This window comes from Ictalurus furcatus, chromosome 27, assembly GCF_023375685.1.
Source record: "Ictalurus furcatus strain D&B chromosome 27, Billie_1.0, whole genome shotgun sequence".
Taxonomy (NCBI): domain Eukaryota; kingdom Metazoa; phylum Chordata; class Actinopteri; order Siluriformes; family Ictaluridae; genus Ictalurus; species Ictalurus furcatus.
Window position 1 is genome coordinate 1,044,111 of NC_071281.1, and position 14,995 is coordinate 1,059,105.

The 14,995-nt window shown below is 41.6% G+C and overlaps 1 protein-coding gene across 2 annotated transcripts; it reads left to right on the plus strand.

The window, feature by feature from the left end:
* The first annotated feature begins 8,073 nt into the window (after nucleotides 1–8,073).
* LOC128603045 (uncharacterized) lies at nucleotides 8,074–14,909 on the plus strand. Of its 2 annotated transcripts, none has more exons than XM_053617229.1 (5): nucleotides 8,074–8,114; nucleotides 11,620–11,815; nucleotides 12,237–12,353; nucleotides 12,558–12,697; nucleotides 13,958–14,909. In XM_053617229.1, the coding sequence occupies exons 1-5, from the start codon at nucleotides 8,106–8,108 to the stop codon at nucleotides 14,201–14,203; spliced, it is 708 nt and encodes a 235-aa protein (XP_053473204.1). In that variant the 5' UTR covers nucleotides 8,074–8,105; the 3' UTR covers nucleotides 14,204–14,909. The 2 variants fall into 2 exon arrangements, with proteins under 2 accessions (XP_053473204.1, XP_053473205.1); XM_053617230.1 differs by lacking the exon at nucleotides 8,074–8,114 and adding an exon at nucleotides 10,189–10,989.
* Nucleotides 14,910–14,995: the final 86 nt, after the last annotated feature.

Genomic DNA, 14,995 nt, shown 5'->3' on the forward strand with positions numbered 1-14,995 from the left:
ATCTGCAGTTTTCCATTGTATGATTAAATATATATATATATATATATATATATATATATATATATATATATATATATATATCTTGTAATTATCCATTTGTGAATTTCACTTAAACATTCTGTATTGTAATAAAAAGAAATAATGAACAATATTTGTCAAGAAGTAATTCCTTCTGTCCGGGCTACGCACAGGACATCATGGGCTCCAGTTGAAAGGGGCCCCAAAATTATTAATATTATTGTATGTTGGTCATATTTGTCTTGTATTTATTAGCTTAAGTTTTGACAATGGGAGGGAACACAGGTGCGGAGCAGTCATATGGGCTTTTGATATTAGCTAGATAATTGTTAGAATGTTGGATAACAGAAAGCATATTATAGTAGAACACACAAGAATGGAAAGGAAAAAAAAAAATGTCCATAACCGTCCATAGTAGAGTGTGTCGAGTGTGTTCGTGACTGTGGTTAAATCAGATGCTCCTCCCAAAACCACAGTTAATTTGGTCACTTGTAATATTTAGAGGCACGCCTTTTAGACACTTCGTGGTAGTAGCGCCACTGTGAACTGATCTGTGTGTGAGGTCATCCACCAATGTGATTATGGCCATTTATAATGGATTAAATTTGCCTGGCTCAGTTATATTGACTGGTTTTAACATCAAATTGAATTCAAATTACTTTTGATTTACGCTTTCTGCGGTGATCATAGACGCGCAGAGTTTAAATTAATATTTTTCGATTTATAATTAATATTTTAATTATAAATCTAGAAAAATCCTAGAAAAGGTCGTAGTCCATCAGTTATGCTCATACTTACATAGGAGTAACATTCATGAAATCAGTCAGGTTTTAGGCCTCATCATAACACTAATACAGCGCTGGTTAAAGTAGTAAATGACCTACTACTGGCCTCTGATCAGGGTTGTGTCTGCTTTCTTGTGCCGCTTGACCTTAGTGCAGCTTTTGACACCATTCATCATATTATTCTCCTTCATAGACTAGAAAATCTAGTTGGCGTTAAGGGAATGACCCTCTACTGTCTAGGGTCTTATTTGACTGATCATTATCAGCTTGTAGATGTAAACGGTGACTTCTCTGTGTTTACTAAGCTAAAGTTTGGTTTTTCCACAAGGTTCTGTTTTAGGTCCACTGCTTTTTTCTCTAGATATGCTACCTCTGGGTATTTTTTTTCATTCATAAATATGGTATTAGCTTCCATTGTTATGCTGATGACCCACAGTTTTATGTTGTATGTAGGCCTAGCAAAGCCAGATGAGAGACACCAGCTTAATAAAGTTGAGGAATGTGTAAAGGACATCAGACACTGGATGCTTTGTAACTTTCTTCTGCTTAATTTTGACATAACCGACGTACTAAGACCACATTCAGTTATAAGTAAGCTTTCTGATCTCACAGTAACTCTAGGTGGCCTTTCAGTTACACCCTGTGCAGCAGTAACGGACCATGTTGTGATTATTGACTCCAGTCTCTCATTGGAAACTCATATAGATACTAGGATAGCCCCTTTTCATCTCAGAAATATTGCTAAGATGGGAAATGTAATGTCACTACATGACTCAGAAAAACTAGCTCATGCTTTTGTTACTTCTAGATTGGATTATTGTAATGCCTTACTGTCTGGATGTTCCACTAGGAGCACAAACAAGCTCCAGTTAGGCCAGAATGCAGCAGCCAGAGCCCTTACTAGAACTAGAAGATATGGCCACATCACCGCTAGATTATCCACACTGCACCGGCCAGGGCCGGACTGGGACATAATTTCAGGCCGGTTGTGCACCAGAAGTGCAAAGCTCCCAGTAACGCTCTACTTCTCACTCACAAAAGTACATTAAGTGCAGAAGAGAGGTGAACAAAATACTGTAGCTGTCACTTCTTCACTAGGTCTACTGCTATGAACAGAACTATCTCCACCTTGCTGGAAAACAACAACTTTTTAACCTTAATGTAATTTGTGAACACAGAATCTAAATTTCTTTTAGTTAAAATTAAAGTAACACATTAGGGCGTTAGATGTGGGGGTTTTTTTAGACTTAAATATACTTAAAATACCTGAGATTCAACCATACATATACATTAAAATGTTCAGTTTCTTTTATGACTTATTTACTTGAGTACATTGGACATGCATTAATATAAAATAATAATGATTAAATTTATTTATTTATTTTTTTTTTTCATGTCAGTCCAAGTCAGTCATCAGGCCACCGGGAATTCTCCTGGTGCTCCCGATGACCAGTCTGGGTCTGGCATTGGCTCCCAGTAAAACTTCACACTGACCTATAAAGTACTGGTTTCACGGTGTAGTAACTGATCAGACTTCTGGTCTTTTATGTTCTCCCACACCTATTTCAGTCAAAAGGTACAGGCACTTTGTTAGTATCTTGAATAATGAAGGTGTACAATGTACATTTGAATTCATATTATGATAACAAACAGTTTCTTCTAAATATGTTTTTTAGTTAATTGATTTTTATTTGACTTCATGCTTTCATAGCATCTTATTACTAAACTAGATTGAACTAGATTGTCCATTTATTTAAGCAGTAAAAACATTTAATTTCCTTTTTTTTTTTTTTTTTGCATACTCATAAATTCTGTGAAATGTTGTCTGTTTAAAGTTTCTGGAAGAGCATCTGGCTTAACCACAGTTTGCTAGGTGGCTACGTAGCGGGTTGATGCTAAGCTTGTGGTATTGTGTCCCTTTTACTGGAATAAACTGGTTTCATATTCAGAAATTTTACCATTTCGGGTCGATATCACACACACAGCAGACCAGACTATCGTAAAACTACGCGTAAAACTACGTAGAAACGACTTCACCCATTTAAAGAAGTCAGGAAACTCGCGGTAGTAAAAACTTTCTCTCTTCGAGTATCTGGGTCACTGGATCATTGGGTACCATCACTAAAACGCAGCAAACAAAAAAGGTGTGAGGAGTTTGACATCAGCCTCTGCCAACCAGCTACTGCCCACACAGACTAATTAGCTGAATGTTTTAGTGGGAATAATTAGGACATCATTTGAACAGTATCTTTAAAACTAGTTGTTCAAAAAGTGCCTTCAACAACAAATATTTGTTGTATTTGGCCATATTTGTAATGGAAAAGCTGATAAATTGTCAATTAATCCAATGTCACTATGATATTTTAACAAGGCTGACAATGCACCCTGTGTAGATGATATTTGTTCCTACAGGACCTGTGTTGTTTAGTTACTGTCCATAAGGGTTGATGGTTCCTCTCTCTCTCTCTCTCTCTCTCTGCTTATACTTGTTGGGGGTTTTTTTTCTTTAATGCAGCCTTGCTTTATTTCTGGTTTGAGAAATTGTAAATTCATGTCATAGTGTATGTGTATACAGTAAAGATTCCAGCCCAGGAGTCCCCACCACCCTAGGTCCCCTGTTTTTATTATTATTATTATTATTATTATTATTATTTCAATCGTGACTCTGTCTCACTTTCATTTGAACTTCATCTTGACTTGTTTTCAATCCACTTAAGACTCGGTCTTGACTTGATCTCAGTAGTCATGGACCCCACAATGGCAGTCTTGAGTACAGAGCTACATCCAAAATTCGGAAAAAGTTGGGACAGTATGGAAAATGCTCATAAAAACAAAGAGGAGTTATTTTGTCAATATACTTTGACTTGAATTTAAACGAAAAACGTATAAAAACAAGGTATTTGATGTTTTACGTAATCAGCTGCATAGTTTTTTTTTTTTTTTTTTGAAGATAAATGTTTATTTTGAAATTGATGCATGCAACACGTTCCAAAAAAGTTGGGACAGGGGCAGTTTAGGACTAATAGCGATGTGAGAAGTTGAAATAAGAAGGTGATGTGAAACAGGTGAGGCAATCGTCTAATCATAGTATATAAGGAGCCTTCAAAAAAGGTCAAGAGCAAGGACGGGTCGAGTCTCGCCGATCTGCCAACAGATATGTCAGCGAATAATCCAACACTGTGAGAAGAACATTCCCCAAAGACAAATCGGTAGGATTTTGGGCGTTTCACCTTCTACAGTGTACAATATAGTTAAAAGATTCAAGGAATCCGGTCAAATCAAGGTGCATAAAGGGCGAGGCCGAAAACCACTTCTGAATGCGCGTGATCTCCGATCCCTCAGACGTCACTGTCTTAAAAACCCTCATGAGTCTGTAATGAGATCCTGACATGGGCTCGGGAATACTTTGGTAAACCTTTTGTCAGTGACACCATTCGCCACTGCATCCACAGATGCAAGGTAAGGTTTTACTATGCAAAGCAGAAGCCATACATCACCGCTGTCCAGAAGCTCCGCCCACTTCTCTGGGCTCGGTCTCATCTGAGATGGACAGTAACACTGGAATCGTGTTTTGTGGTCCGACGAGTCGACATTTCAAAAAGTTTTTGCATAAAACAGCCATCGTGTTCTCCGGGCCGAAGAGGAAAAGGACCGTCCGAGCTGTTATCAGCGTCAGGTCTAAAACCCAGCATATGTCATGTTATGGGGGCATGTTAGTGCCGATGGTATGTGGGTGTGTCAGTGCCCATGGTATGGGGGTGTGTCAGTGCCCATGGTATGGGGGCATGTCAGTGATCATGGTATGTGGGTGTGTCAGTGCCCATGGTATGGGGGAGTGTCAGTGCCCATGGTATGGGGGTGTGTCAGTGCCCATGGTATGGGGGCATGTCAGTGATCATGGTATGTGGGTGTGTCAGTGCCCATGGTATGGGGGAGTGTCAGTGCCCATGGTATGTGGGTGTGTCAGTGCCCATGGTATGGGGGAGTGTCAGTGCCCATGGTATGGGGGTGTGTCAGTGCCCATGGTATGGGGGCGTGCCAGTGATCATGGTATGTGGGTGTGTCAGTGCCCATGGTATGGGGGAGTGTCAGTGCCCATGGTATGGGGGTGTGTCAGTGCCCATGGTATGGGGGCATGTCAGTGATCATGGTATGTGGGTGTGTCAGTGCCCATGGTATGGGGGAGTGTCAGTGCCCATGGTATGTGGGTGTGTCAGTGCCCATGGTATGGGGGAGTGTCAGTGCCCATGGTATGGGGGTGTGTCAGTGCCCATGGTATGGGGGCGTGTCAGTGATCATGGTATGTGGGTGTGTCAGTGCCCATGGTATGGGGGCATGTCAGTGATCATGGTATGTGGGTGTGTCAGTGCCCATGGTATGGGGGCATGTCAGTGATCATGGTATGTGGGTGTGTCAGTGCCCATGGTATGTGGGTGTGTCAGTGCCCATGGTATGGGGGTGTGTCAGTGCCCATGGTATGGGGGCGTGTCAGTGATCATGGTATGGGGGTGTGTCAGTGCCCATGGTATATGGGTGTGTCAGTGCCCATGGTACGGGGGTGTGTCAGTGCCCATGGTACGGGGGTGTGTCAGTGTCCATGGTATGGGGGTGTGTCAGTGCCCATGGTATGGGGGCGTGTCAGTGATCATGGTATGGGGGTGTGTCAGTGCCCATGGTATGGGGGCATGTCAGTGATCATGGTATGGGGGTGTGTCAGTGCCCATGGTATGGGGGAGTGTCAGTGCCCATGGTATGTGGGTGTGTCAGTGCCCATGGTATGGGGGAGTGTCAGTGCCCATGGTATGGGGGTGTGTCAGTGCCCATGGTATGGGGGCGTGTCAGTGATCATGGTATGTGGGTGTGTCAGTGCCCATGGTATGGGGGCATGTCAGTGATCATGGTATGTGGGTGTGTCAGTGCCCATGGTATGGGGGCATGTCAGTGATCATGGTATGTGGGTGTGTCAGTGCCCATGGTATGTGGGTGTGTCAGTGCCCATGGTATGGGGGTGTGTCAGTGCCCATGGTATGGGGGCGTGTCAGTGATCATGGTATGGGGGTGTGTCAGTGCCCATGGTATATGGGTGTGTCAGTGCCCATGGTACGGGGGTGTGTCAGTGCCCATGGTACGGGGGTGTGTCAGTGTCCATGGTATGGGGGTGTGTCAGTGCCCATGGTATGGGGGCGTGTCAGTGATCATGGTATGGGGGTGTGTCAGTGCCCATGGTATATGGGTGTGTCAGTGCCCATGGTACGGGGGTGTGTCAGTGCCCATGGTATGGGGGTGTGTCAGTGTCCATGGTATGGGGGTGTGTCAGTGCCCATGGTATGGGGGAGTGTCAGTGCCCATGGTATGGGGGTGTGTCAGTGCCCATGGTATGGGGGAGTGTCAGTGCCCATGGTATGGGGGCGTGTCAGTGCCCATGGTATGGGGGTGTGTCAGTGCCCATGGTATGGGGGAGTGTCAGTGCCCATGGTATGTGGGTGTGTCAGTGTCCATGGTATGTGGGTGTGTCAGTGTCCATGGTATGGGTAACTTGCACATCTGTGAGGGCAACATTAATGCAGAAAGATATGTACACATTTTGGAGTAACATACGCTGCCACCCAGAGCAGGACAACGCCAAACCACATTCTGCCCGGATTACAAGCGGGCACATGCGTACAGTCAGGGACATACATATTTGGGGATTGACACAGTTATTGTCTTCTCTTGATTGTTGACTTTGTCACGGATATACATATATTGTTCTTGATCTAGGGGGGCCCAGTGGCTTAGCGGTTAGCACACTTGCCTCGCACCCCTATTGTTGGGGATTCCCGCCTCCACCCTTTGTGCGTGGAGTTACCTCCCCCAGTCCAAAGACATGCCGTGTAGACTGATTTGCATTACCAAATTGTACGTAGTGTGTGAATGGTTGCGAGAGTGTGTGTGATTGTGCTCTGTGATGGATTGGCACTGTGTAGGATAAGCGGTACAGAAAATGGATGGATGGATGTTCAACTGTTGTGAAGGGCTTTTTCTTCACCAGGGTAAGAATGCTACTGTCATCCACTGTAGTTGTTTTCTGTGCACTTTTAATGTTCAATTAATGCTGAATTTGTGTGCTAGACCTGACCTGAGCTGAACTGCTTTATCCATGCCAGATGCAGTCTTTAGGGCAGACTCAAATGACCTTGAACACTGGTGATCTTTGGTATAGTTAGTCTGTTGTTCCAGGTAAAAGTTATTTTCATGGAGAATGTCATGACTTTTCAGTCGCTTCAGGAGGCGAAGGTGGATGCAAGTGCAGATAAGGTGTAATGCAAATCAAAACAAAACACAAAACAGTATCTATGGAAACACAATGTCTTTATGTAAAAGTATTTACATGAATGAGAACTTAAAATCACTATAAAGCTAATGGGAAGGGTTGAAAGGTCACTCTATAATCACCACCCACAAATAAAATTCTATGCAGAAAAAGAATCTACCTCAGAACGTTTTGGTTTTAGGAGCTGTGTTTTCGATATACTGCTTGCACTTCCACGTTCCATTTCCCAAAGCCTACGCTTACAGAAACTGGACTTTTTTTTTTTCCATCAGCAACTTTGTTCAAAAACAAGACCAATGTGGTGTAAAAAACTGTGACCCTCGCAACTCTGTAAACAAAAACCGTATGCAGTGACAAGATATGAACCGTAGGTGCACTATTTCATTTATTTATTTACTCATTCATTCATTATTATTGTTGTTTGTTCGCTTATTTATTTATTTGTTTGTTTGTTTATTAGCAGTTTCGCAGCTCTTCAAATTTAGAAGCTCTAGGAGTAGCTGGGCGTGATGTTGAGGAATGCTCGTTCTCCAACACAAGACCTGCTTGAGCATCATATGTTCAGATCATGAAAGTGAAGAAACTTGATCACTACTTCCTAATATCGCATAGAAAATGATTTGAGAATCAATCATGCAAGGTAAGAGGCTCTCAAGTTTATGATGGATTAATATCCATATTAAATAAAATATTTCATGTTTAAAAAAGAGAGAGAGAGAGAGAGCAGTATAGAATGGTAGAGTAAAGGCTGAGGGTTTTTTCAGGAACCCATGAGGGGATTTCCCGTAAAAATCTGAAATGATTAGCTTCACTCTGCACGTTGTTTCCGTGGCTGCTGTTTCCTCATTTCTGTCACTTTGCTTTTTTGTTTATGTGGTCATGACATCATACAGATTCAGAATGTATGACTAGTCCAGCCCACTTTGTGCTTCAAATATCCCCAGATCCTGTGTTACTTCTCACTCTTCTCGCTCTTCCACGGCAGCAGCATGGCACAGGTACAGTACAGTCCTGCATTCTACTGAGATGTTAGCGTTATAAAATATCAGGCTCTATGCATGAATGTGTAATATGTGCTATTTGAAAGTGCTCAGATAGTTTAGAGAAAGCATTGCCAGATTCGACATAGCACATGTCTGAATTGCCTTCAGATGTCTTTAATATGATGTCCTTGAGATGTCTTTTAAATAGTGATGGATTTCAGGATAGTTCTGTAGCGCTGTAGGACGCAAAGAAAATCACTCGATGTTAAATGACCGTGCAGTTTGTGCGAGACGTTTGTGTTAAGCGTAGGGACTGCACTCCTGCTCAGTATTGTGACGTCCCTGGTTCCCGTTGTTTCCGTTTCTGTTTAAAGCGTTAATAAGAGTTCGGCATTAGCAGTAGGCTTTGCTTCTCATCCACGTTTTCTTACTGTAGACATACAAAAACATGCACGTACGCACGCACACATCCGCACACACCCTCTCACACACACACACACACGGACTCGTTCTTTTGTGGTCTATTGAGTGTACAGTGAAATAGACTCTAGCTGAATCAACTTCTTTTTAAACTCCACTTAACGTTTTAGTTCTGTTCAATTTAATAGGTTCTGCTTACCTCTTGTGTACTTGCATGTTCACAACGGACGCAGAAATGACCCGAGTAATCTAATATGAGTAATTATTGCATCATTGCAAGTACCACTGTACAACCCTCATACAGGACACCATGTACAGTACAATCTGACATTCACCTACGTACCAGAAACTTTCTGTAGTTAACATTTAAATTTACAGTACTTAGCAAATATTAGCTATGTACCGTACTGCAATATAAAGCACTGATAAGTTATTTATTGATGTGCTTATTTAAACAGAGGTTCTACAGAATGAACGAATGAATGAATGAAACGCAATAATCATGACTGATGACATGGTTAACTAGTTCAACCTGAATTTCATTACTGATTGTTTGTCTCTTCTTCACACATTAGCTCTGTCTTCATACACTGACTCACCCTACTGTATAAATATACAAATACGTGTCACAAAATTGTGTCGTTTTTCTACACAAGCACTATTTTGTTTGGTGAAAATGTTCCAGCATTTAACAGGTGTCCACGTTCCTCTGAAAAGATCCATTCTTCCTCCAGGACAGTTATAAACATCTGTTTGCCATTCTTCCTCTGACCGGAAGGTTTTTCCACCTTAACTGGTCCCTTAGTCGTCCAAAAATATCTCTGCAGGATGTTGTGTGGGTAATAACCGATGACGCTCGTAGATTACTACATAGCATCTGTTTCTCTCATTTATGTCACAACTTTAAGCTTTTCACTTAATCATACACATACACATGTTCTCTAACTGAACTTAACTTACACTTAACCTGCCAGTCGGTTTCTCCCTCGGCGTTATCTCTCTGAAAATTCCATATCTCTCACCATCTACTCAACTATTGTCATGTAATGGAGGTTGAGATGGATGTGAGTGCAAATAAGAGCTTTATTGAAGAGAGGCAGGCAGACATATCCAAAACGTGACTCAAAAGGTTAGGTCCAAAACAGGCAATGGGTCAGGCGATCTGCAAACAGGCATAAACGTGGCTAAACTAGAATCGGACAACGAGGGCGAGAACGAGATCAAAACTATGGCGCAGAAACAAAGAACAACGGCTTGGTATTCAGAAAACTCACGCAATACTTCGCGCCGAATAAAGAGACACGAGGGGTTTAAATACTAAATGGAATCAAGGGTGAAACACTAAACAGCCGAGCACAATGATGACACATAAGGGCTTGAGAGGCCGTCTCGTCGACCTCGGACAGGAACACGGCTTGGGAGGCGGCTTCTTCAGCTTTCGACTGGGACTTGACGTGGGAGGTCGCCTCGTTAACCTCATGCTTGAACTCCAGAGATGAGACCCCCTCGTGGGTCTCATGTTGGAGCGCTGGGGAGGAGGTCACCACATCGGCCTCTGACTGGAGCTCTGGAGCTGAGGTCGCCATGTTGACCTCCGTTTGGAGTTCTGCAGGTGAGACCATCTCGTGGGTCTCTGACTGGAGCTCTGGAGATGAGGTCACCACGTTGACCTCCGGCTGGAGCTCTGAAGTTGAGACCACCTCGTGGGTCTCAGACTGGAGCTCTGGAGATGGTTATTTGTTATGGTTATTATAACCGATAAAAAGCAAGCTGATATTTAAAAAAATCTAAACATAATGATATAATTGGTCGAGCACAAGTGTGGAAAGCCCACGCTGCCTTCAGATAAGCCAGTGCTGAACTGAGCAGACTGTGGGAGTAGTCGTCGTAGTTCAAAACGCAAACGAAAAAGAGAAAAAGAGGAGAGGGAGGCATCTTTATTAAGTTTGTTTCCATCTGATTCTATTGAATTTCAGATGAATATTTAATATTCGACAATTATTATACATTAGACAACTTCAATCTTCAAATAGAATGGCATTGGACATGCATGCAATAACGACAAAGCTGTAAGAAATTACAACCACAAGAAAAAAGTGTTGATATTAAGTTTTAAATCGGTGTTTTTCACTAGTGTCACTACTCCCTGTCATCATTTATCACCGTGCACCTCGGCGTGATTGGTTGACTTCCACATACTCGCCATCACTTCTATATTTTCCCCTAAATTCCACCCATTTCTGAAATCTTGCCTACTTGCAGTAACGTACCTCCCACTCGGAGGTCTCCGGGCTGTGGCATAAGTACCTCCCACTTGGAAGTAAGTACCTCTCACTTGGAGGTCTCCGGGCTGCACGGAAACATATTTCTGCTTTACGCGAGAGGAAATAGTGACAACTACAGCCACGTCTCAGTCATTCTTTCAAGATGACAACCGTGTAGCAGATGACAGCAGAATTCGCTAAGCGTAGTAAATATGAAATATTTTGCGTCATTTCTAACATCTTTCGTTACTGTTTTTATTTATTTATGTGTGTGTGTGTGTGTGTGTGTGTGTGTGTGTACAATAGTCCTTCCTGGACTCTTTTTTCTAAAACAGACACTTTTTTCTAATTATTTCAAACAATAAATGATATCATTGCTTATATTCTTGTAGATGCTGGCTTTAATCCCTGCTTTTGTTGCAAATAGAATATGAGGTTTTAATCTCTGCACAACATGGCATGAGAGTGTACCGTGAAATTTGTGCTCAGAGCTGAACAAACAAAACTGAGTTCCTCAAAAATATGTGTCAGTGTGCAATATCAATGCCTGAGCAGTGTTATGCAAAAAAAAAATACCATTTTTTTTTTAAAAAATGGTATTACAAAGGGACGGAGAGAAAATCAAACTGAGAACTACAAAACTAATCACTGTCTGAATATTCACGGTTCATTTGAAGGACTGGAACACAAACACATTCAGACTGATAAAACACTTTTAAAAATAGTTGGAGATGTATTCTGAAAATACCGACATACCATTACATTGAACACTTACAGCAGATTGGTTTTACTGTATATCAGCCTAAATCAATTTCTTGATCAATTTTGTACACCAGAGCAGAATCCCCGAAGCATGCCTGAAGTCTGACAGCAAAATGGAGAACATCACCCTCTACTTTCATCTGGAGATGGTTAGGAACACACATCTTGACATAGAAGAGAATCTGAGTGAGTCTGAAGAGTCAGATGGCGAGGGCATCAGTATAAAAGGTGAATGTGTCGTCGATGGAAAACTTACTCAGGAGATGAAAGGTGAGTTCGATAAATCCGCTGTGATGATGATGATGATGATGATGTTCGTGAGTCTTTTAGATCTTCCTCGTTACCGAATAAACATACTGTGATGCTGATGTTGCATTTATACTTAATAACAGTTACAGACATGTTTAAATCATGTCTTCATCCGGCCTTTTAGGAAAAATATGAACTGCTGTAGGTCTAATCACATACTATATTAAACCTGGCCCCCAAGTGGTGCAACAGAAAAGCATTTGGAGGACTGCTAGTTTGAATCCTGAAGATACCACAGCCATCTGTGGCTGGGAGCCCAAGAGAGCGAAAATGGGTGGGAGGCCAAATGATGTATGGGAATGCCATTACCCAGCTGATGCACTAGTTCGATGCAAGTCAATATTTGTGAAGTGACTGTCCCGTTGTTTTTCCCTTGGCACAGGGTCTTTTAAAAAAGATCGAGAAAGTCAAGTGCTGATCCAGGGTATACACCAAACAACCATCTGCGCCAAAAATATCAAACCAAAAAGAAGAGGGGCCTGCATGAGCTATTCCTCAAGTAAGTATGGGATCTGCATTTTTCTAAACCACTGTGTTTTCCGTTAATAATTCCTGATATATCTTCAATGAAGTCAGTAAAACTGCACCAAATCCAAGTTTCTCTGTAGGACTCGACATGAAGTAACGTTTTTCCACAAGTGATAAAATGCTGATGGGAATTCTCTCTTTTGACATCTTTATTTTCATATTTCCTGTCTTTCAGACAACATCACCATTTACTACTACAAGCCAAATATGTTAGAGGATCTGGGAAAGGGTGTTCCTGTTGTGTTGAACATCAGCAACTCAAATCAATTTCTGAAATGTACATTCATAGAGGAAAAAGCCGTCCTGACTGTCGAGGTAAGACCGCAAACACACTTTAAGCCACTGACCAATCCTCGCTTTTTTTAAATGCTAGCCAGAGATAAATAATCAAACGTGAGTGTATATGGGTTTGTGTTTAGTATGGTAATTCCACTTCGTGTGATACAGCTGAACTGTACAGTATGATGGGTCGACAATATATCATTCATTAAATGTATAGGTGCCTGGACTTTTTGGTGATTGGATCTATAATTCTTTTTAACGCATTTGACGGGCTTAGTTAGTTCTAAATGATGACTTGGATAAGTGGAAAACTTATACAAGGGTAGAGCCTCCCTTTGCTCTCAAAACAGCCTCAATTCTTCATGGCATGGATTCCTCAGGATGTTGGAAACATTCCTTTGAGATTCTGGTCCATGCAGTTCCTGCAGATGTTTCAGGTGCACTTTCATGCTTCGAATCTCCCGTTCTACCACATCTAACACCGAAGGTGTTCTATTAGATTCGGGTACAGTGACTGGTGGCTGGGAACGCCACTGAAGAACAGCGAACTTGTGACATGGTGCATTATCGTGCTGGAATTAGCCATTAGAAGATGGTAAATTGTGGCCATGAAGGAATGCACACGGTCAGCAACAATACTCAAATAGGCTGTGACACTCAAGCGATGACTGATTGGTGTTAACGGGCCAAGAAAACATTCCCCACACCATTACACCACCTCCACCAGCCTGGACTATTGACACAAGACAGGTTGGGTCCACGGATTCATGCCATTGGTGCCAAATTCTGACCCTACCATCCATGTGCCTCAACAGAAATTGAGATTCATCAGACCAGGCTACGTTTTCCAGGCTTCAACTGTCTTGTTTTGATGAGCCTGTACCCGCTGCAGCCTCGGATTTCTGTTCTTGGCTGACAGGACTGGAACCTGACATGTCGTACTACTGTTGTAGCACATTCTGAGATGCGTTTCTGCTTATTTGAGTTACTGTAGGCTTTCTGTCAGCATGAACCAGTCTGGCCATTCTCTGTTGACCTCTCTCGTCAGCAAGGCATGTTTGGCTGATTAGATAACTGCATAAATACGAAGGTGTTCATAATAAAGTGCTCAGTGAGTGTAAATAACCTTAAAGATTACAACGCACATCGAGTCAACATGGCGTACTATCATAACACAGTGATAAACATCAATTATCATGCAGTTCAGTAGGTTAAGAGTTAATACATTTATCAATATGTTTGCCTGCAGACCAACCAAACTCATCTGTTTCTAATGAATATTCCGTTTTTCAGTGCTGGGAAAAGGGCAAACTGGACTCTATCTATAAGAATGACCCCAACACTTGGCCTTTTGTCTTCTACCTCTCATGTACGAAGGACAACTGCCGTCGCTTCGAATCAGCCCAGTGCGGTGGTTGGTTCATCCGCACAGAATCTGACCTTGTGTGCATGGCTGAACAAAAAGACAAAGATCCAGATTCAGAAAAATATTCCTTCCTCATAGTATGTACACAAAATACAGCAAAGTCAAAATCCTAATGAAAACAGGCTCTACTGTACATAACTGAGTTTATTCCAGAAATGTGGAGTCTAATGTACTAATACTAAATAGTATTATTTTATTCACATTCTCTTTAGAGGTGTACATGAGCTATTATGTAACCTTTAACTGCCATTGCAGTATTATGTAATATGTATCATATCACAATTTATTAAATTTACATTATCAGTATTTTTTTTCATGGGCATGTGAATGTCTTTGCTGTCGACTTTACAATATTTTATTTTAATTTATATTTGTATATATTCCATGTAATTTATAAAGAGCTCTGTTCATCATGCGGAGGTACAGTAATTTGCTGACGTGGTTTTGGTCCACTGCAAATCAACAACATTTCTATTTTGATCGGAGTGGTCTATTCCAGGATGACCACGCCCCTTCAGCACTAGGCACTAGGGGTTAACGGAATGGTTTATCGTTATGGCCTTCAGTCATCCGATCTGAACTTCGCCTAAATTAGACTTGTAGAAGCTGATTCCAGTGACTCATGATGGCTGGACAACGTACTGAAACGCTTTATGTTGGTTTTTCCCTTAGTGTCTCACACAAATTCATTAACAGAGAAACTATTTTTATTGTGATGTGTTTTCGTTCTGGTGTACTGCATGTTGTTTTGTTACATTTCAATATATAATATCAATATAATGTATTAAATATAATGTATTAAAATATATTTAAAAAAAACATTTGTTTTGTGTTTTTTATATATATATAATATCTGTACTACTTTTAATATTACATATCAGTATAATATGTAAGCAAGTTATATA

What these genes read in the sequence shown, in the direction of transcription:
- LOC128603045 (XM_053617229.1), top strand. An exon ending in ACTTACTCAGGAGATGAAAG is followed by an intron (nt 11,816 to 12,236) that starts GTGAGTTCGATA and finishes CCCTTGGCACAG; the next exon opens with GGTCTTTTAAAAAAGATCGA. An exon ending in AAGCCGTCCTGACTGTCGAG is followed by an intron (nt 12,698 to 13,957) that starts GTAAGACCGCAA and finishes TCCGTTTTTCAG; the next exon opens with TGCTGGGAAAAGGGCAAACT.